Raw genomic sequence first — 22,718 nt, 5'->3', positions numbered from 1 at the left:
CAGTGCTTGCTCATAGGATCATATGATTGTTTATTAAGCTGTTCTCAATTGCAATGTAAAAAGAGTCGCGCTGAGTCATACAGTGTTGAGCTGATCCAACTAGGTACTAATGAAAAATGGTTTATATGTGTAAGGACTAGTTCCTCTAAGAGGTGGATCCTAATAATCTGAAGTGATTCACAGTTGTTGAAAGGCTGGAAGGTGGAGTGTTGACAGTCTTTGACTGGAAGCAACTGGTCCACCTACTGTCTTTAGGAGAACTTGATTGTTCCCAGTCAGACCAGTGACAGTGGTGTCATCTGCAAACTTCAGGAGTTTCACAGATGCTTCTCCTGAGGTGCAGTCATTAGTGTAGAGAGAGAAGACCAGTGGCAAGAGAACACACCTCTGGTGCAACCCACTGTTGATGGTCTGTGTGCCTGATGTGAATCTTGAATCTTGAGGAAGCTGGTAGTCCTCTGACAGTTGGAGGTGGGCACAGTAAGTTGGGTGAACTTCTGCTGCAGGATGTCTGGGATGACTTTGTTGGATACAGGATACTGGCGCATGTCCCAGGTTGGTTGAGGTGATGCAGGATTTACTGCAGTCCCATACTGATGCATCCTCAGCTGACCTGTTTGCCCAGTAGGGAAACTACAGGGTGTCCAGCAGAGGCTTTGATGCCCTTCAGGTGTCTCAACACGAGTCTCAAAGGACTTCATGACCACAGATGTCAGGGAGACAGGCCTGTAGTCATTTAATCCTGTAATGGATGACTTCTTTGAGACTAATAGATTACATTTTATTACATTTTTACTACTGTTGACATTCACTGCAACCATCTCAGAGCTCTTTCTCTTTTCTGTGGGTGGTGCATGGCCATTCCTAATTCACGAGACAGAGGATCATTTATCCGTTTGAAGGTCAGTGGATCGATCACTGGCTCCTGTAGCCTGCATGCTAAAGTCTCCTTGGACAAGAACTTTCTCCTCAGGATACTGAACCCTGAGTTGTTGCTGGTCAGAGTGCAAATCTGAGAAAGCACTGAGGCAGAGATAACAGTGGTGTGTGTGTGTGTGTGTGTGTGTGTGTGTGTGTGTGTGTGTGTGTGTGTGTGTGTGTGTGTGTGTGTGTGTGAATGATCAGCTGAGGAGAAGGTTGTTATATGAGTAACAGTCCCTTTGCTGTATGAAGCTGAGAGTGGGAGGGCTTCTTTCAAATCTGACCTGCAGTCAGTTCCAGCGTCTCACTTCAATCTGCTCTGTGTTGTTTCCTCTTTCAGACCAGAAAAACATCACAGCTGAGTCTGGACAGAAGAACATCACTCTGACATGTCGAGCTCCAAATAATAACCCCATCATTGTTTTAAAGTGGAGCAGAGCTGACCTGAGAGATGAATATGTGCTTTTGTACAAGAATAAGCGAATTGAACCAGATGACCAGCATCCATCTTTTATGAACCGGGTGGATCTGAAGGACAGACAGATGAAGGATGGAGACGTGTCTTTGATTCTGAACAATGTGACGATTAATGACACTGGAACATATGAGTGTGTTGTCATTCCCAGAGGTGGAGGCAGTTCAAAGCCCATCAGCATCATCCACCTTCATGTTGTTCCTCCAGGTGAGTGAGTAGAGCTGAGTGTGTGTGTGATCAGAGGTGAAGCTGCTTCCTGGTTGTTGATGTTTGTTTCTAAAGATGTTGTTGACGAGACTTTGTAGAAAGCAGCTGGTCTGAGTGATGTGATCAGAGTGCAGTAGATAATGTCTGACAGCAGTTTGAAGAGGAAATGGATTCTGTTCTGTTCTTCACTCATCACCTACCTGACAGCTGACACCTCACACCTGTTTCTCACCTGCAGGTCAGCCAGGAGGACACACAGAGGATGGAGGGAAGGAGGCAGGAGGGAAGGAGGCAGGAGGGAAGGAAGATGGAGGGAAGGAGGATGGATCTGTTGGACTGAAAGTTGGTCTGAGTGTTCCTGCTGTTCTTCTTGTTGCTGCTGTTGGTGGATTTTTGATCTACAGAAAACATGAAAAAACAAAGAGTCAGGATCCGCACCATCAACCTGCTGAATTGTAGTCTGTTTGAAATGTGAGTTTTTACAGCTGAATTCCTGGAGTCTGAGTCTCCTGCTGAGCCAGATTTCATTTAGTGTTATTAAACATTCAGAAGATGATATGAGGACAGACATCAGTCAGCTCTCAGAGATTTGAACTTCCTGTTTTTGTTTGTTTGCTTTGTGTGCATCAGTATTAGTTATTAGTTTGTTTTAGCTTCCAGGTTAGTCGCTCATCTCAGTGGAAGAGTTTATGTTCTTAAACAGTGTTATTTACACTTTTGCCTTATTTATATGTGGAACATTCAGGACTTCATCATTCAAACAAAGAAAAGTTACAAATCTAAGAATAAGATCAGTGATATTCAACAACAAAAACCATTTTATGTGACAAACATGTTTCTGTCACTGATCTCAACAGAAATAAGTTTGTTCACAGTGATGAATTCAGCGTCGTCTCTGTCACAATATCAGAATCAGTGAGTTTGTCTCATCTTCAGGTTCAGCTGTTTGTGAGGTCAGACTCAGACTGATCCTCGTGTTTAGATGTTACACAATAATTACAGACACTGACTGACAACACAAACACAACACAAAGTGCTCAGGGTCCATTTATCAGCTAGAACTGAACGACTGAATAATCTGATATTATTATGAAACCAAAGAGAAATGTGTTACATGGAGCTGCAGAGTCACATGTTTCCTCTGATCTATGAAGCCTTAACTTGTTCCTCCATGAAGGAGACTCTTCAGTTTAAACATGTCAAGATTATTTATTATTTTATTTTTATACCAGTTTGTTTACTGATAAAGTTTTACACGTGTTACTCTTCAATGTTTGTCTTTGTTTCCTGTCGCTGTAAAGGTTTCCTGACCTGGTGTTTGAATGTGTGCAGATTTGATCTCACCTTGAATGTAACGGTGTGAACATTTATACATTTAACCTGATATTATTACAACCTGTGATCTATGGAAGCTCAGTAGCGCCTCTCAGAGGTAGGAGATAAATGACAGAGTTGAATAACTGGCAGTTCATGGGATATCAGTATGATGTGGGTTATTGAGCACAACACACAGTTTTGTGTATTAACATCTTTGTGCCTGCTACATGAAACAAGCAAGTTAAATTACTGCCTATTTAATGAGAAGAGCTACAAGTTGATTTGTTCTTTTGAATTTTGAAATGACATTCCGCTTCTGTGCTACTAAAACCTACTGTTCTTGTATAATGTGTCTGCCAGACCAGAACATTCTGTTCATATCCACATAATAAACATAATCTCTAAAATATAAATAATTGGTTGTCTATGATTGTCTGCACACCACAGAGTTGAGGCATTAACCAAACATAGTTACAACATCACCACCAAACTGAGGCCACTTCCACTGTGTGAAACAGATGGAAACAGGCATGAACGTAGACTCAAAATGAGCAGTGAGTTTCGTAAAGAACTCATGAATACTGTTGAGATGAAATTATTTGAAGTGTCTCAATGTTATGCTTTATATGAACTAAGATGCCATATAACCATACAGTGTAGTATTAAGTGGACACGGCCCTGAAAGTAAAGGGATTAGACTTGGGGGTAGAAAGCTGTAGACTCTCGCTCACACCTGCCTGAGAAAAAGTAGATGAAGTCAAGCTTATTGGATTTACAGGACTCGAACATGTAATTTGAACAAAATAAATGTTTGTCTCTAAGGTGAATGTAATAAAATCATATAAGATCTACATGCAATTTACCAACTTAACACCTCTTAAATGTATTCTTGTTGATATGACATGATAAAATCTAATAAGAGTGGTTAGCTGCCTTAAAGACTCGCGATATCACAAGTTCACACGTGACTTTAAACCACAGGAGGCAGGAAAGCTCATGATTTGCTTCACGTTCATCTTGGAAAAGTAAGAGTCAATCTGTCTTCATCCATCTTGATGAAAATACTTTTTGCGCAAAGGTATCATCAGTTTGTCGATTCTTTTCAGTACTATTTATTCACATTTATGTTTAGTTTTTTTAAATCTGGCTGTTTATACCACTCTAGCTAGCTAACACATTAGTGTAACAATATAGCAGAATTTCATGCTAGCACAAGCATGATATCCTAATATGAAAGCCTTAGCTATTCAAAATGTAGATACTGTTTATAACTCAAATTCTGCACACAAGCTAGTTTGGCTTTACCACGGAAACTGTTGTGTTGTGTGTGGGTTGTTGAAATTTGTAAGTTTGTAAGTTGCAACTGTTGCATAGTATTTTATTTAACAATTGATGTGTTCTTAGTACAATGAGGAGGGAATACAAAACATGAACAGATATTTTTTCCTGTTTCTTAATTTTTTTGAAATTAAATATTTTTCTACTTAATAAACTTGGAGACTTGCAGTACCCTCCTGTAAACATAACAAATGTTTAATTGTCAAATGGTATTTTAGGTAAGGTGGTCATTTTTAATTCATATCATTTGGGTCATCTAGTATTGAAAACATTCCTTTACAGGTCGTAAATGTCTCAACAGTTCCTGTTGATGTTTTGAAAGAAGAAATGGCTCAGACTATTGCAAAGAAATTCCATTGTACATCTGAAGTCCACCTGTATTGTATTGCTCAGGAGAGTTTGTGTTTCATAGTGAGAAGGCTTACAGGGAACATTCCAGAGCCTTTGAGCTGACTGCATGTCCAAGCAGAGCGACTGTGTTGACTGAACTTGCCGATGAATACTCTTTGGCAGACTACTTTGTTTACATCACCACTAAACAGATCTGTAAACTGAGACTGCTTCCGCTGTGTGAAATGGATGCAACCAGGCATAAATGTAGACTCAAAATGAACAGAAAGTTTCGTAAAGAACTTACGAATAATTGGTAAAGAATTATTTGATATGCCTCAATGTTATGCTTTATATGAACAAAAATGCCATATAACTACTAGAGATGGACCGATCCAATATTACATATCAGTATCGGTCTGATACTGACCTAAATTACTGGATCGGATATCGGGCAAAGTTTAGCCAGGGGGGCCGATATGGCATTAACAGACAAAAGGGGGCACAAAGACATACTTTTCTTTCTTATTCTCATTTAAAATGTTTAGCTTTTATTAAATAATTATCTGAATCTTACACCCAAAGTTTTAATCTGATGTAAAATATAATAATAATAATGGATTGGATTTATATAGCGCTTTTCAAGGCACCCAAAGTGCTTTACAATGCCATTATTCATTCACTCTCACATTCACACACTGGTGGAGGCAAGCTACGGTTGTAGCTACAGCCACAGTTTTTTTTCCCACACTGCATCAAATTAAAGTTGATTACGTCGATTAAGCATCATGAGGTGGAGGGTGGGGGGTGGTTAACTATTTTTTTTTTTTTGCTATTAGTTAGGTTGCTAAATATTTCTGCTAAGTACTCTTTAAAATACCAGAATAGGGTATAGGTTTAAGTTTATTAGATTGATCAGTATTGCTGAACTATGAATTATGTTGGGTGCAGTGTATTTTTTTTACATATTTTACCGGAAGCCCACACACACGGACCAGTACCTCCTCTTTGACTCCCATCACCCTCTGGAACACAAACATGGAGTAATTAGGACCCTACACCACCGGGCAGAACATGTTCCCTCTAAGCCTGAAGGGGAAAAGAAGGAACACACACATGTAAAGGAAGCACTCAAAACGTGCGGCTATCCTAAATGGGCGTTCTTAAAGTCAGCAAAGAGGCACAGAAAAGAAGACCAGACACCAGCGAGGGAGGATAAGAAGGACAGACGCAACAACATTGTCATCCCCTATGTAGCCGGTGTATCAGAGAAACTCAGGAGAGTTTTCTCCAAGCATGACATCCCAGTGTATTTCAGACCCAGCAACACACTCAGACAGAAACTGGTTCACCCGAAAGACAAAATGCCAAAACACAGACTTAACAATGTGGTGTATGCTGTACAGTGCAGCGAGGAATGCTCAGACCTCTACATTGGAGAGACCAAACAGCCACTTCACAAGCGCATGGCACAACACAGAAGAGCCACCTCCACAGGACAAGACTCAGCAGTCCATCTGCATCTTAAGGATAAAGGACACTCTTTCGAGGATGCCAATGTCCACATTTTGGACAGAGAGGACAGATGGTTTGAAAGAGGAGTGAAAGAAGCCATCTATGTCCACTGTGAGTGACCATCTTTGAACAGAGGCGGGGGTTTACGACACCAACTCTCTGCCATCTATAATCCAGTTTTGAGATCCCTTCCCAGACGCCTTAACGCCCACTCACATCCTGGGCCATCTGATCTCAGGAATTCGCATTATAAGGTGGGGCCAGGTTTCACAATGAACTCACCCGAAACTCTGGCTGATTGGGACCCACACCCAGTTTCACACCTTGGCTCAGGCGATTAGAGGATCATCAGGGGGTCCTTTTGTCCCTCTGTGGGGGGTTACTCCCACTAGGTTTATATCTGGGACTCTCCACCATTTGACCTTAGAACTGAAGAAGCTTCTCGGATGAGAGGTGAAACGTCTTCAAGCAACTCAAAGAAGTCCAGACGCTTTTCTTTGCAAGCTCCTTTGACTACGATGACCTGGATGACTGAGAACCTTCACAGACATAAGAGTCAATCTGTCTTCATCCATCTTGAAGAAAATACTTTTTGAGCAAAGGTATCAACAGTTTGTCGATTCTTTTCAGTACTGGATCACTGGAGTTTAGTGTGATGTAGAATTATTGTAGAGACACTGACACTGCCCTAGATGCAGTAAAGGCCTGAGTGTGTCATGAATTTAGGAGTAGATTTCTAGGAGACCCTCCCCCACTTTGAACTGTGAAAGTAAGACAAATGGTAAATGGTAAATGGCCTGTATTTATATAGCGCTTTACTAGTCCCTAAGGACCCCAAAGTGCTTTACATATCCAGTCATCCACACATTCACACACTGGTGATGGCAAGCTACATTGTAGCCACAGCCACCCTGGGGCGCACTGACAGAGGTGAGGCTGCCGGACACTGGCGCCACCGGGCCCTCTGACCACCACCAGTAGGTAACGGGTGAAGTGTCTTGCCCAAGGACACAACGACCGAGACTGTCCAAGCCGGGGCTCGAACCGGCAACCTTCCGATTACAAGGCGAACTCCCAACTCTTGAGCCACGATCGCCCAAAGAGAAGTTAATGTTGAGTGGAAATTCCCCAGGGGATACCTGGGTGAGGGTTTCAACGTTTGTAACCGGATAACTTTGGTCTGAAAGGGAGATGGACTTTTATGACGGGCAGGAAGTCACGTACTCAGAGACGCACACATCTTCAGAAGTTTCCTGATGACTCTGCGGTGGTTGGTTCCATCAGCAGGGATGATGAGACAGAGTACCGGGCTGTGGTCGACTCCTTTGTCATGTGGTGTGAACAGAATCATCTGCAGCTCAACATGGCAAAGACCAAGGAACTGATCGTGGACTTCAGGAAGACCAGGAAACACTTGACTCCTGTTTGAATCCAGGGGGTAAATCTTGAGATAGTGGAGGACTATAAATACCTTGGAGTACACATTGACAATAAACTGGACTGGGCTAAAAACACCACAGCACTTTACAGGAAGGGTCAGAGTTGTCTCTATTTTCTGAGGAGACTGAGATCCTTCAACATCTGTTGGACAATGCTCAGGATTCTCTATGACTCTGTTGTGGCCAGTGCGATCCTCTATGCTGTTGCATGTTGGGGGAGCAGATTGAGGGTTGCTGATACTAATAGACTCAATAAAGTGATCCGCAAGGCCAGTAATCTTCTGGGGATGGAGCAAGACTCCCGGTCCTGTTGGATGGGCAGATGTTGTCCAAAATAAAGACAATGTTGGATAATTCCTCCCACCCACTCCATGACATGCCGGCTAGTCACAGGAGCACGTTCAGCTAGAGACTGAGATTACCGAAAAGCACAACACAGGAACGGCACAGGAAATCATTCTCATCGTCAACTCATCCAACTAACACACTGAATACCAGTGATGGAAATAACTGCAGGAATAACTTTTTTCGGTGTTGAGTAATCTAATTACTATTTCTATCGTTATGTGACAGGTGAGACCTGGAGACTCGGGACCGCCCCTGGTGGGCGGAGCTGGTCTTTGCTCCTTTCATAAGCGCAGGTGTGGGCAATTGGGTATTCCTCTGCAAACCTGAAACTGCGAGTGCTTGGTCCGAGTTGGGCAAGTTGGTGTTTCTTAACTATGAAAGTCTGATACGGGTCCTCCCCTAAACTTCTGCTAGAACGGTAGGTTACACAAAAATGTACCACTTGAGCTCTGGCTGTTGGCAGAGGTTTACAGTTATTTGCACCCTTGTAGGTGGGAAACATTGCTCCCGTGAGAACGGTATAGTGGACTTCATCGCCACTGACCCACATTTATTAGGGTGTGACACGAACTTGCGGACAGGTAACAAAACCAATTCAGTTGAGGAATATTCCTGTGTTTTACTGTCCAGCTAAGTGATCTCCTGCCTTTTATTTATAGAGTACCGAGCTGCTGCTTTGCCAGGTGGATTTCTGGCTGCGGGCAAAGGACCCGACACATCAGTGTGTTTTAATTTGTATCAGTAGGCACCACAGATATTGATCCTTTTAGTATTTTAACCCCTTTTTTATATATATATTGTCGCAGACAGTGAAGGCGCTGCAGGGAAAACAAATCCTTTTTTTTTGTCTCCCCGCTTTTGCATGCACAGCGGTGGGCCTGAGTGAAGACGGCACCGAAGATCTGCCTTTTTTTCTATAGTGTTTTACCCATTTGGGGTCGTGTGTGAGTTGCCGTCCATTTTTAACCTGTGTGCTATGTCGATTTGTTTTTAAACGGTTCCCCGCAGCGCTTGTCCTGGCTCACGGGCAATCGTACAGTTTTATAGTTTCTAATAAGGTAAAGTTTTTAATTGTTTTTAGGTGCCGCTGTTACACTGTTTCTTTTCTTTTGTATTAAAAATTTAACTCTTTTAAACTGACTGTGCGCCTATGGCTCTGTCCTATTTTAAATAGGTACCTACCACGGGTCACAGTTACAACTTTGCTACCGTTACTAACAAGAATAGCGGTCACGTTACTATTTTTCAACAAACGACGGTTGAAACTATGTTCAGCTTACTGCATCTTATATCAGTTGTACGGAAGGAGCTGTGAGTAACCTGGGCGCTACAGCTTTAAGCTGCTGCGTGCGCTCCCGCGGATGGCAATCACGATCACTTTTTGGCACCTGGAGCTCAGGGGGGCAAAACAATTGCATGAGTGCTGCTGTTTGACTGAGGAAGAATAAAGCATTAGCGGTAAGCCAATCACATGACCACTTAAAGACACAGCAACAAGGTGATATATATACCAGTTATAGCAGTGTTTAAATTGTGTTGATAGGCCACGTAAAACCAGAGTCATAATAAAAATATCTACATGGCGTTTTTCCTCAATAGTTTCGTCATGTTTAACGTCTAAGGACAGCGCTAGCAAGAACTCTCTGCTTATGAGCAAAAAAAAACAAAAAAAACAAAAGAAAAACAGCCCTTTCATGTTGGTGGAAAAACGCACCATGTCGACCAATCAAAAAATTATATGGTAACATGACATTTGGTTGTTTAGGTAGAGTGATGGCGAGAGAGAGTTTTGAGATGAGAGAGATTTGTGACGTTTGGAGTGTGTAGTTAATGTGTTGTCTTGTGTAGTTAGTGTGTAGTGTTGTGGATAGTTTTGTGTTGTGTGTCAGAACAATGAGGCGACTGCTGTCTCCAGGTAGAAACAGGAGTGATACACCTGCTGCTGTCAGACCTGCAGGTATCAGGCTGTGATGTTTCCTTTATAGTGGACAGAAATATTTTTTTGGAGTGGCACAAATGATTTGTGTGGCATCTTATTGAACAGCTGATTGTTCTGTAAATAGTTTGAAATGGTTGTTTGCAAAACTTGTGCATAGGATTTTAAAATTGGCAATTTATATTTGCATTTAAAGTTATGAAATATGATTCAATAAACATGTTTGTGGTTGTTACAGTAAAAAATATGCTGATTTTGTGTTTTTTGTTGTCTGATTTTAGATCAATTGTGTTAATACAGTATGTCAAATGAAAACATAACTGTAAATTCAATTACTAGAGTAAAAAGTTTAGAAGCAAAGACTGTGACAGTTTTGACAAAAATCTGGTTCAGATTTGCTGTACAGGAATAGCTGGTATCTTATTTAATTGATAACAAACTGTGGAAACATCATTGTACTGTATCAATGTTAGTATTTAAAGTCCAACTTCTCCCTCTAGTGGTCAAATATAAACCATGTGTGAGGATGGTGTTAATGTAAAATGTGAATCATAGTGTTCCAGTCAGTCATCAGTGTGTCTCTGCACAGCTGTAATTAAAATGTGTTCAGAGGGCCTCAGTGTCTGAATGGTTCCAGTTAAGCTCCATAACAGCAGCGTCCCTGGTTTGATTCCTGTGTTTCAGCTCATATCTGCCTCTCTCACTGAGGGGGACGTCCACTACATGGACATGGATTTGTTCATCAACCAAACTACAGATCACTGACAGCAGACTGAAGACTTGACGAATGGAAAAACAAGATACTGCAGAGTATTTTTTTTTTCTTTATAGTAAAACTTTAGGTCCCCACCACTCTGAACCAGTAGAAAAGCTGGTGCTCAGAGGAAGAGGGCGGGCTTTACTTGGTGTCAGTGACAGAAATGAAAAAAAGCTCAAATGAGTGAGAAGGACGATGAAGGAAACATCTGTGCTGTGTCTGCTCTGTAAGTAGAATCTCTGTGTTTGTTTGAATTCTTGTACTTTGACTGTCTGCTCTCCTGATAACTGATGATGGAGGAGAAGACATGAAAAACAAATCAGGCTGAATTCAAGTTCAAACACCACGAGGACCAACTGCAGGTCTGAACTGACTCTTTATCTTTGCTCAGGAGTCGAGGAAACACAGCAGGCAGTGAAAAGATCAAATCATTCACTCATTATATCAACACAGCTGCACAGTGGACACATGACTTTACTGGGTTATTTAAAAGTAGTGGATATTTTATATATACTCAGAGTCTGTGCTCATGATCACTGTGATCACATTAAAAGCTGCTTCTTAGACAAAAAGTAAAAGAGTTCAAACTGTCTGATACATTTACATCAGTAACAAACATAGAAGAAAAGTCGTTTTTTTTTTTTTTTTTTTTTTTTTTTTTTTGCCATCAGAATTATTGTCTAAAGGCAACGAAAGATGCCCAACGGATTTACTTTACCAAACGGACCACCCTTGCCTTGCCGCATTGGTCTATTTGATTCCCCTTTTATTGTTTATTTTATGGTTTATTTTATTCAAAAAAAAAACCAGAGAGCAATATAATAAACAACATCATCATGATGATCTATGGGAATATAACAGTAAATACTAAGTATTGAACATTATTGTGCAGCACGTAAGATCAACAGGACAGTGTGCTTTGAGGTAGGAGCCAAAAAAGGGTGTAGTTTGTGTGTGTGAGCACCCGTGTGAAACACCTGTGAGCATGGACGCGCTTGTTTTTAAAAGGTTCCTTCATGTTCCTCTTGGTGGCGCTGTCACTTGGTGTTCGCTCGCTCTGTGGTAGAGTATCACTTCCTGTTCCTGCTCAAACACAGTGGTGTTTCTGAGTAGTTTATTTGCTTAGCAATTTAATTAACAACTTTTAAATACATTCTTCTTTCATAGTATAATCTTCACGTGCTTCATCCGAAGCACACTTTCTGTGTACTCACTTCCTAATTTATAACCAAAGTATTCACTCACTGTCTCTGTACTGTTTCGCTAGCTTAGCTTAGCGCGTAGCCGACTCATTAGCACCATGGCTACTTCACCTGTCCCTCCTGCACTTTCTTGCTCATTGTGTCAGATGTTTAGTTACTCCTCGGCCTCCTTTAGCAGTAATGATATCTGTAACAAATGTAGCATATTTGCAGCTCTGGAGGCCAGGATTACTGAATTGGAGACTCGGCTTCGCACCCTTCATTTACCCATAGCTAGCCAGGCCCCTGTAGCTGGTGGAGCCGAAGATAGCATAGGCCCCGCTAGCTGTTCCCCGGCAGACCCCAAGCAGCTGGGGAAAGAGGGTGGCTGGGTGACGGTGAGGAGGAAGCATAGTCCTAAACAGAAGCTCCAGGTACACCACCAACCCGTTCATGTGTCTAACCATTTTTCCCCACTCGGCGACACACCCGCCGGGGGTCAAACTCTGGTAATTGGTGATTCTGTTTTCAGATGTGAAGCTAGAGACACCGGCAACCATAGTCAATTGTCTTCCAGGGGCCAGAGCAGGTGACATTGAAGGAAATTTAAAACTGCTGGCTAAGGGTAAACGTAAATTCAGTAAGATCATAATTCACGTCGGCAGTAATGACACCCGGTTACGCCAATCGGAGGTCACTAAAATCAATATTGAATCGGTGTGCAACTTTGCCAAAACAATGTCGGACTCTGTAGTTTTCTCTGGTCCCCTCCCCAATCAGACCAGGAGTGACATGTTTAGCCACATGTTCTCCTTAAATTGCTGGCTGTCTGAGTGGTGTCCCAGAAACGATGTGGGCTTCATAGATAATTGGCAAACCTTCTGGAGGAAACCTGGTCTTGTTAGGAGAGACGGCATCCATCCCACTTTGGATGGAGCAGCTCTCATTTCTAGAAATATGGATAAATTTATTAAACCCCCCAAAATATGACTATCCAGAGTTGGGACCAGGAAGCAGAGTTGCAGTCTTACACGCCTCTCTGCAGCTTCTCTCCTCCTGCTACCCCCCCAAAAACCCATCTCCATAGAGACTGTGTCAGCTCCCAAACAGACAAAAAACAAACTAAAAACCAGCAACAAACAACTTAAACATAAACAATTACAAAGAAAGAACAATACAGTATCCACATCTGAACCAAAGAGTAAAACAGTGAAATGTGGATTATTAAATATTAGGTCTCTCTCCTCCAAGTCTCTGTTAGTACATGACTTAATAATTGATCAACAAATCGATTTACTTTGCCTTACAGAAACCTGGTTGCAGCAGGATGATTATGTTAGTTTAAATGAATCAACACCCCCGAGTCATTCTAACTACCAGAAATCTCGAAGCACAGGCCGAGGGGGCGGTGTGGCAGCAATTTTTCACACCAGCCTATTAATTAATGAAAGACCAAGACAGACTTTTAATTCATTTGAAAGCCTGATGCTTAGCCTCGTCCACCCCAGCTGTGAAACTCAGAAACCAGTCTTACTTGTTATCATCTATCGTCCACCTGGGCCTTACACAGAGTTTCTGTCTGATTTCTCAGACTTTATATCTAATTTAGTTCTGAGTTCAGATAAAAATAATTATTGTGGGTGATTTTAACATCCATGTAGATGCTAAAAATGACAGCCTCAACATGGCATTTAATCTGTTATTAGACTCAATTGGTTTCTCTCAAAATGTAAAAGAACCCACCCACCACTTTAATCACACTCTAGATCTTGTTTTAACATATGGCATCGAACCTGAACATTTAACAGTGTTTCCTGAAAACCCTCTCCTGTCTGATCATTTCCTGATAACATTTACATTTACAATAATTGATTACACAGCGGTGGAGAGTAGACTTTATCAAAGTAGATGTCTTTCTGAAAGCGCTGTAACTAAGTGTAAGAATATAATCCACACCCACTGTTATCATCTTCAATGCCCTGTACCAACACAGAGCAGAGCAGCTATCTGAACGCTACCCCAACAGAGGTCGATTTTCTTGTTAATAATTTCACCTACTCACTACGTACGACTCTGGATACTGTAGCTCCTGTGAAAACTAAGGTCTCTAATCAGAAGTACCTGACTCCGTGGTATAATTCTCAAACACGTACCCTAAAGCAGATGACTCGTAATCTGGAGAGGAAATGGCGTGTCACAAATCTAGAGGATCATCATTTAGCCTGGAGAAATAGTTTGCTGCTTTATAAGAAAGCCCTCCGCAAAGCCAGAACATCTTACTATTCATCACTGATTTGAAGAAAATAAGAACAACCCCAGGTTTCTCTTCAGCACTGTAGCCAGGCTGACAAAAAGTCAGAGCTCTTTTGAGCCAACCATCCCTTTAACGTTAACTAGTAATGACTTCATGAACTTCTTCACAAATAAAATTTTTATCATTAGAGAAAAAATTACCAGTAATCATCCCACAGATGTAATATTATCTACAGCTACTCTTAGTACCATTGATGTTAAGTTAGACTCTTTTTCTCCAATTGATCTTTCTGAGTTAACTTCTATAATTACTTCCTCCAAACCAGAGGCGGAGCCAGACATTTGAAACACCCGGGGCTTAGCCCAAAGGGTAGTATGCATGTGGGATTTTTCTTTTTTTTTTTTTTTTTGGGGGGGGGGGGGTAGAAATGACTGAAAGATTAATAGGCTCTGTTTTGAGTTTTGTTCAAAAAAGAATGACTTCATATAGGGAAAAATATATATCACATGTGCAGGACACCTTAAACTAGTTTTTTTAATTGAGCAGCAAGGCAGAACAAGGTCAGGGCTGCATCAAGACACGAGGACTAAACCCCAATTCAACCAGACCCAGAACTGATCCAGAATTAAAACAGGACTACAACAGTTCAAAATCAGGACTACTGAGGACTTAACCAAGACAGAACCACAATCAGACCTAGATGATAGCACTAAAAATCATCATAGACCTGCACTACACTTGTTTTTTAATTCTACCAAAGTCCACTATTTAGATTGAGAAAAGTTTATATAATTATTTAGCCTTGTTGTGCAAACAAGCCTGCAGAACTTAATAAATACAGAATTTGAAAAATAACAAACCTAAAAAGAAACACTAGGTACGAGATACATGAGGACCTGTGATACGGTGATACTTCTGGTAAACAACCATGTGACTAACATGTGAGTCTCACCTGCTCTTGTTCATCTGTTCTGTCCTCGTTCTCCTCTCTCTCCCTCTTTGTGCTGACAATCATCAAATATACAGTTGAAACCAGATATTTACTCTTCATATAAAAACACTTTTTTAATTGTAACATCAAATCAGACAAAATGTTTATTTTTTTAGATTGATAAATATAAAAACATATTTGTTAACTTTAAGAGTAAAGAGAGAAACTATCTGTATTTCTTAATAGCAAATGGCACCAAATTGTATTCAAACTGAGCCACACTTATGGAGCTCCACAGTTCTTTTCCTGGTGTTTTGGTTGATATCTCTTGATTTTCCCATGTCACAGAAACAGGCTCTGTGTTTTGCCTTATATGCATCCACAGCTGTGCCACCTGTTTACTCACATGGACTCTACTAACCTATCAGAAGCTTCTTCAGCTCAGAATGGAATCGTCTGGAGTTTTCTTATTAATTAACAATAAACTTAGTGTATATGTACTCCTTAATATGATGAAAGTGATAAAAAACAGAAAGCTCTGTCTCTCTTTATTCTGACATTTAACTAATTCAAAAGATATTTCAATATTTATCTAAAACAAAAGTTTACTCTAAATTGATGTTGTACAGTAAAAATGTTTTATGTTTTCTCCCTAAAGTGTAAATATCTGGTTACAAATGTAAATATACTGCTGTGTACTGAAATCCCTCTTGTTTTGCATAGAAATATACTGAACAACATACAAAGCATAATATATAAAATAACATTTACCTGAGTTTTCTTTGAAAGAACCCTCTAATGTCCATTCTTATATTTCAGTGCATAACTGAAACCGATTTAGTCGGGGAGGGTAAGAACTGAAAATATGAAATAAACAGATGTAAGCTAAGACTCTCTAAAAAAAATAGCATTTGTTCGGCTTTTCATTTCGCCATTTGTTGATTCACTCGAAGAGCAAGTAACGTAATATTGGTCAAGTGATCAGTTTGATATCAATCTTTCGTGATGCACCGTCATATTTACATTATTTGTACAGTACGAATGATTTTCTTTGGTACCTGGTCAAACTTAAGCTCTCCTTAGTATGGCTGGTTCCGTCTCTCCAACAGCGCACTCACTGCTGGCAGCAGCTGTCCCGCCCCCTCGCTCAGTTGCTTAGTGTCTGAGCTCGAATCATACCAATATCAGGGGGGATTCACGCACAGTCGTAAATTCCCACAGTGTGCACTATGTGCTTCGAATATTGTGTGTACTTTTTGTTTTATACAGTTGTCAGCCAGGCATCTAACTATGAAAAATTACACTCCAAAACACCCCGGGCTTCTGACAAAATAACCCGGGCTTAAGCCCAGTAAGCCACCCCCACGCTCCGCCCCTGCTCCAAACCATCAACGTGTCTTTTACACCCCATTCCTACAAAACTGCTCAAAGAAGTCCTGCCATTAATTAATTCTTCGATCTTAAATATGATCAACCTATCTCTAATGATCAGCTATGTACCACAGGCCTTCAAGCTGGCTGTAGTTAAACCTTTACTCAAAAAGCCATCTCTAGACCCAGCAGTCTTAGCTAATTATAGGCCAATCTCCAACCTTCCTTTCATATCAAAAATCCTTGAAAGAGTAGTTGTCAAACAGCTAACAGATCATCTGCAGAGGAATGGTTTATTTGAAGAGTTTCAGTCAGGTTTCAGAGCTCAGCACAGCACAGAAACAGCTTTAGTGAAGGTTACAAATGATCTTCTTATGGCCTCTGACAGTGGACTCATCTCTGTGCTTGTCCTGCTAGACCTCAGTGCAGCGTTCGATACTGTCGACCATAATATCCTATTAGAGCGATTAGAACATGCTGTAGGTATTACAGGTACTGCGCTGCAGTGGTTTGTATCATATCTATCTAATAGACTCCAATTTGTGCATGTAAATGGAGAGTCCTCTTCACACACTGAGGTTAATTATGAAGTTCCACAGGGTTCAGTGCTAGGACCAATTCTGTTTACATTATACATGCTTCCCTTAGGCAGTATCATTAGAAGACATAGCATACATTTTCACTGCTATGCTGATGACACCCAGCTCTATCTGTCCATGAAGCCAGATAACACACACCAATTAGTTAAACTGCAGGAATGTCTTAAAGACATAAAGACCTGGATGGCCGCTAACTTTCTGCTTCTTAATTCAGATAAAACTGAGGTTATTGTACTCGGCCCTGAAAATCTTAGAAATATGGTATCTAACCAGATTCTTACCCTGGATGGCATTACCTTGGCCTCCAGTAATGCTGTGAGGAAACTTGGAGTCATTTTTGACCAGGACATGTCCTTCAACGCACATATTAAACAAATATGTGAGACTGCTTTCTTCCATTTGTGAAACATCTCTAAAATTAGAAATATCCTGTCTCAGAGTGACGCTGAAAAACTAGTTCATGCATTTATTACTTCCAGGCTGGACTACTGTAATTCATTATTATCAGGATGTCCAAAAAACTTACTGAAGAGCCTTCAGCTAATCCAAAATGCTGCAGCAAGAGTCCTGACAGGGACTAGAAAGAGAGAGCAGATTTCTCCTGTTTTGGCTTCCCTTCATTGGCTTCCTGTTAAGTCCAGAATTGAATTCAAAATCTTGCTCCTCACATACAAGGTCTTAAATAATCAGGCCCCATCTTATCTTAATGACCTTGTAGTACCATATCACCCTATTAGAGCACTTCGCTCTCGCTCTGCAGGCCTACTTGTTGTTCCTAGAGTATTTAAAAGTAGAATGGGAGGCAGAGCCTTCAGTTTTCAGGCCCCTCTTCTGTGGAACCAGCTTCCAGTTTGGATTCAGGAGACAGACACTATCTCTACTTTTAAGATTAGGCTTCAAACTTTCCTTTTTGCTAAAGCATATAGTTAGGGCTGGACCAGGTGATCCTGAATCCTCCCTTAGTTATGCTGCAATAGACGTAGGCTGCCGGGGGATTCCCATGATGCATTGAGTTTTTCCTTTCCAGTCACCTTTCTCACTCACTATGTATTAACAGACCTCTCTGCATTGAATCATATCTGTTATTAACCTCTGTCTCTCTTCCACAGCATGTCTTTTATCCTGTCTTCCTTCTCTCACCCCAACCGGTCGCAGCAGATGGCCGCCCCTCCCTGAGCCTGGTTCTGCCGGAGGTTTCTTCCTGTTAAAAGGGAGTTTTTCCTTCCCACTGTCGCCAAAGTGCTTGCTCATAGGGGGTCATATGATTGTTGGGTTTTTCTCTGTATCTATGAAGCGCCTTGAGGCGACTTTTGTTGTGATTTGGCGCTATATAAATAAAATTGAATTGAATGTAGTGATCTGCTAGAGGGTGTGGGGGGCCACTGCCCCGTAGAAGAAAAGTCTTCTGGAAAAGAGTTGATGTTGTGTAAAATCATAATAAAAAGAAAACGGCAAGATTTATTTATCATATGTAACAGTACAGGTGTCACAGAGGTGCAGTGTTAGTGTCTGTAAGTTTCCTTCACATTACAAGGACTTAGCTGGTGATTCTAAACTGGCCAGATGGTCACAATTGTAAGCCAGAAGCAGCTTCTGACAGCTGGGATAAGCTCAAACTCTCTCTCTGCCTCAAGTCAGATAGAATGGATAAAGAGATCTTCAACCAAATATTTTTAAACATTTTGCTGGCTTTAAATTGAAAATGAGCAGATATTTCAGAGAGTTACGAGTGTTTGTGTGTTTGTCAGCTGTTTGTGTGGAGTTGTTCTTTATGTTCACCTCAAATCAACCTGAGTGTCATTTCTCTTTAGTTCTGATCTCACTGCTGAGCTGCACAACAAACCAAGGTCAGTAACCTTCTTCTGTCACAGTTTAAACCTGATAAACTCTGACAAGTTTTACACATTTGGATTAAAACCTTCAGTAAAGATCAAAAATGTGATCATCAGTTTTTCATTGTAACCCTCACAGCTCGTCTGACTGTGAGTCCCAGCAGCTCTCAGTTCTTTGAATATGACTTTGTGTCTCTGAGCTGTGAGGAGGACGACAGCTCTGCTGGATGGACTCTGAGGAGAAACACAAGCAAACAACAGAGGACTCAGTGTGGAGATGTGTGGGGAGAAGGTGCTGGTTCTTCCTGTAACATCACTGTTTTCCCATTGGACAGTGGAGTTTACTGGTGTGAGTCCAGAGAGGGTCCCATCAGTAACATGGTTAACCTGACAGTCACTGGTAAGCTGAGTGTGTGGAGTTAGTGTTGATGAAGCTGTGTGTAAATGGATGAAATGCTGTAGTTTGTCTCTGTGTTGAGGTGGATCAGTGATCCTGCAGAGTCCTGTCCTCCCTGTGATGGAGGGAGATGACGTCACTCTGCTCTGTAAAACAAAGACCACTCCCTCCAACCTCCCAGCTGCTTTCTATAAAGATGGCTCCCTCATCAGGAACATGACTACAGGTCACATGACCATCCAGCATGTTTCCAGGTCTGATGAAGGCCTCTACAAGTGTGACATCAGTGGTCATGGAGAGTCTCCATCCAGCTGGATCACTGTCACAGGTGACACACTCACCTGTCTGTGTTTCTGCAGCTTTCAACATTCACAATGTGACGACAACTTAATGACTGTGTTTGCTTTATTTTAGACAAACCATCCACACCACCTCCTGGTTCCCCTGTCATACCTGTGCTGTCATCTGTTGGATCAGTCTGTTTTCTGATCCTACTGGTTTTGTTGATTAGACAACATGTTCACATTAAACCTAAAGGTGAGAGTCAGATTTCATGAGTTTGAGTTGTTTAATAATCTAGTTATCTATTGTGATTACTCCTTGTTGTTACACATTATAAAACTAAAATACCCTTTTTTCAGTGCTTTTAATGAAAGATTATTTCATATTGTTTTTCTCTCTTATCTGACTTTTTATTTATTTAAACAGATCAAGCTGTGAAAGATGAGATCACATACAGTGACATTAGAATAAAACATCATCAACACCAACAACAACCAATAAAACAAAACAAAGGTAATACTGAGTGCTTTGATCGGTGCTGGCAGTTGGGTGGTTGCAAGATTGTGTTTTGTTTTGTTTGTTTGTCTTTGTTTTTCTGAAATTTGAATACTGTAGAGGAACATTGACATTTTCATATTGTATTTGTAAATATATAAGGACATCGTGGGCGACCGTGGTTCAGGGGGTTGGGAAGCGTATCTGTAACCGGAAGGTCGCCGGTTCGATCCCCGGGCTCTGTCCTGGTCGTTGTGTCCTTGGGCAAGACACTTTACCTACTGCCTACTGGTGTTGGCCAGAGGGGCCGATGGTGCGATATGGCAGCCTGGCTTCTGTCAGTCTGCCCCAGGGCAGCTGTGGCTACAACCGTAGCTGCCTCCACCAGTGTGTGAATGTGAGAGTGAATGAATAGTGGAATTGTAAAGCGCTTTCGGTGCCTTGAAAAGCGCTATATAAATCCAATCCATTATCATAAGAAAGAAAGAACTGAAAAACCTCAAAAGCTAAGCATATTAGCCAATTATGTTGTTGTTGCATTGATCCATGGTGACACCTTTCAGACCTGTACTATCACTGTAAACATGTTTGTCATCTTATTTATTAAACTGGTATTAGGGTATTCATAACTAGCATGGTGTTTATTTAATCACAGATAGAAAGAGGCTTTGTGATGTCCATAGTAGAAAAGTGTAGAAAACTTCGATGAGAGGATGTTATCAACTAATACTGCCTGTCTTTGGTTAACAAACTACATCCACAGACACAAATTGTAGATTGTGCAAAGTAATGTAATATAGTAAAAGTTTGAAATGTGACTCTATGCATACAGTTTGTCGAGTTAGAAATAACGTCACACTTCATCTTTAGACAGGAGCTTGAGCAACTGATGTATCTGCTGAATGGTCAGATTTGCTTCTAGGTGGATTTTGATGAAACTTTACAGGGCAGATCATTTTTGATAATATAATAATATTTCAGTTTTTTGGAAGAAGATATTAATTTTATCCCATTAGCCACACAAATTTTTCATTATTTCCAACTTATTTACTTTATTTACTTTAAAACCTTCCATTGGTTTAAATTATAATCTTGATTTGTGTTTTAATCTTAAAGAGAGGGACTTTATTTCAAACAGTCACACAGCGGTGTGCAGGTTGACAGATGATCCTTTTACCCCTGTAATGGCGCTGTGACACATTCAGCTACGTTTCACCATCTACGTTAATTAAGCTCATCTTTGGACAGTTTCAAACTTCTCTGTTGTATTGTGACAAATATGTAACTTCGCTAAATACATTATCAAGTTTATGAGGATAGTTTGTGCTTCTCTCATAGTTTAGTCTAAGGTAACTGGACTGCAATCTTTATGTTGCTTTTTAACTTTACCTAACAGTCGAAGCATCTTTTTCAAAGCTGGCTGCAGTCATACACACATTTCAACACTCGGACACACATTTCCTAAAAGGAAAACAAACCATCAACTCTCTGAATAATAGACACCCCACTCTAAATCCTGAGCCAGTAAATCAACAGTACTTTGGGATCCAAGGTGAGAGCTGGATAAATGCTGTGATGCATCAGGGATCCTTGCAGGAGAAAACAAGAAACAAGAACTATTAGTTGTACCCCACACCCTTCTTACAGGGTGTTTAAAAAAAAAACTGTGGGTTTTTTTTCTTCTTGAGTAATTTCAGACTTCTAAATTTAACATAGAAGAACCAACATGTGTCATTCTGTTGAATTCAACTGAGAATCTAAAGCGTCTCATTAGCACACAGAAGGGTAGCTTTCTTTTACCATGCATGATTTGACACTAAGCTTATCAGAAAGGCAAGAGCAGTTTCAACTTATCTGTTGACATTACTCAACATCCTGAAATATTTATTGTGCTTTGTTGAAAAACTAAGAGATATTAAAGAGATTACAGTATATACAAAGTCTGATACTTCTATCCACCTGTGAAAAATGTACAGAATTTAAGACTTTACATTTAAGTTTACCTTTGTATGTTAAAGTTTTTGCAATTGATGCTTTTTTATTTATTTTCTTTATCCAAAATCTAATAACTTGATTGTCTTTATCAAATGTGAGTCTTAGTCTTTAAAGTTTGCAGTTGTGTGTTGATTGTTGTTCTTCGCGTGCTGGACTGTGCGTTTGTGGTTGGTGGTTAACAGACACTAACAGTGCTGCAGTCGTCCAACATCCTGTTTCTCATCATCAAGAAAAAGTTTTAACACAGGTGTGAAGACAAAGAAGAAAGAACTAAACTAACTTCAGTGTTTGCTTGCATCAGCTTGCATTTTAACTGACTTCACATTTATGTGACATCAATATCTGAAATTACATTTACTTTGGATTTGTGCTTTATGTATGTGTGACTGTGCAGAAGGTGATCCAGCTGTAATCTACTCAGGAGTGAGAAATGACGACATCAATTATGAACAAATCGTCATCACAGACAAGAAAGAAAAATCAAAGACGAGAGGTACAGCAGCTCTTCTTTGTCTCCATCCTTCACTTCTACAGCCAGACTGAGGCTGTGGTTTAGCAGGGTTAGGCTTCACCATGTTAGTCATGCTAGCATCTTCTAATTAGCATAAGGCTGATGAAAATACAATGGATGGATGGTTAACGTTTATACAGCTTATTGGATGCACACACATTTTCACGCAACACACAAAATCACACACATGTCACCCACATTCTGGAAAATACAATCAATAGGATAACTGCATTATGCACAAAATTATAATTAATTCAAACAAGATCATATTTTCATGCAAAATGATT

General features: G+C 40.6%; 1 protein-coding gene across 1 annotated transcript in view; it reads left to right on the top strand.

Moving 5' to 3' along the window:
* The window catches only part of LOC146673319 (uncharacterized), a 58,952-nt gene that overhangs the window by 33,219 nt on the left and 3,015 nt on the right, over positions 1 to 22,718 (top strand). Inside the window, exons 6-9 of the mRNA XM_085401853.1 lie at positions 1,423 to 1,434; positions 19,581 to 19,685; positions 19,857 to 19,943; positions 22,315 to 22,413. Of these exons, the coding sequence (XP_085257979.1) occupies positions 1,423 to 1,434; positions 19,581 to 19,685; positions 19,857 to 19,943; positions 22,315 to 22,413 (303 nt within the window). The remainder of the gene's footprint in view (positions 1 to 1,422; positions 1,435 to 19,580; positions 19,686 to 19,856; positions 19,944 to 22,314; positions 22,414 to 22,718) is intronic.

The sequence above is a fragment of the Rhamphochromis longiceps genome, linkage group LG3 (assembly GCF_057381845.1).
Source record: "Rhamphochromis longiceps isolate RC_006_pf linkage group LG3, R_longiceps_female_GT1.1, whole genome shotgun sequence".
Lineage (NCBI taxonomy): Eukaryota > Metazoa > Chordata > Actinopteri > Cichliformes > Cichlidae > Rhamphochromis > Rhamphochromis longiceps.
This window is presented reverse-complemented; position numbering and strand designations above follow the sequence as displayed.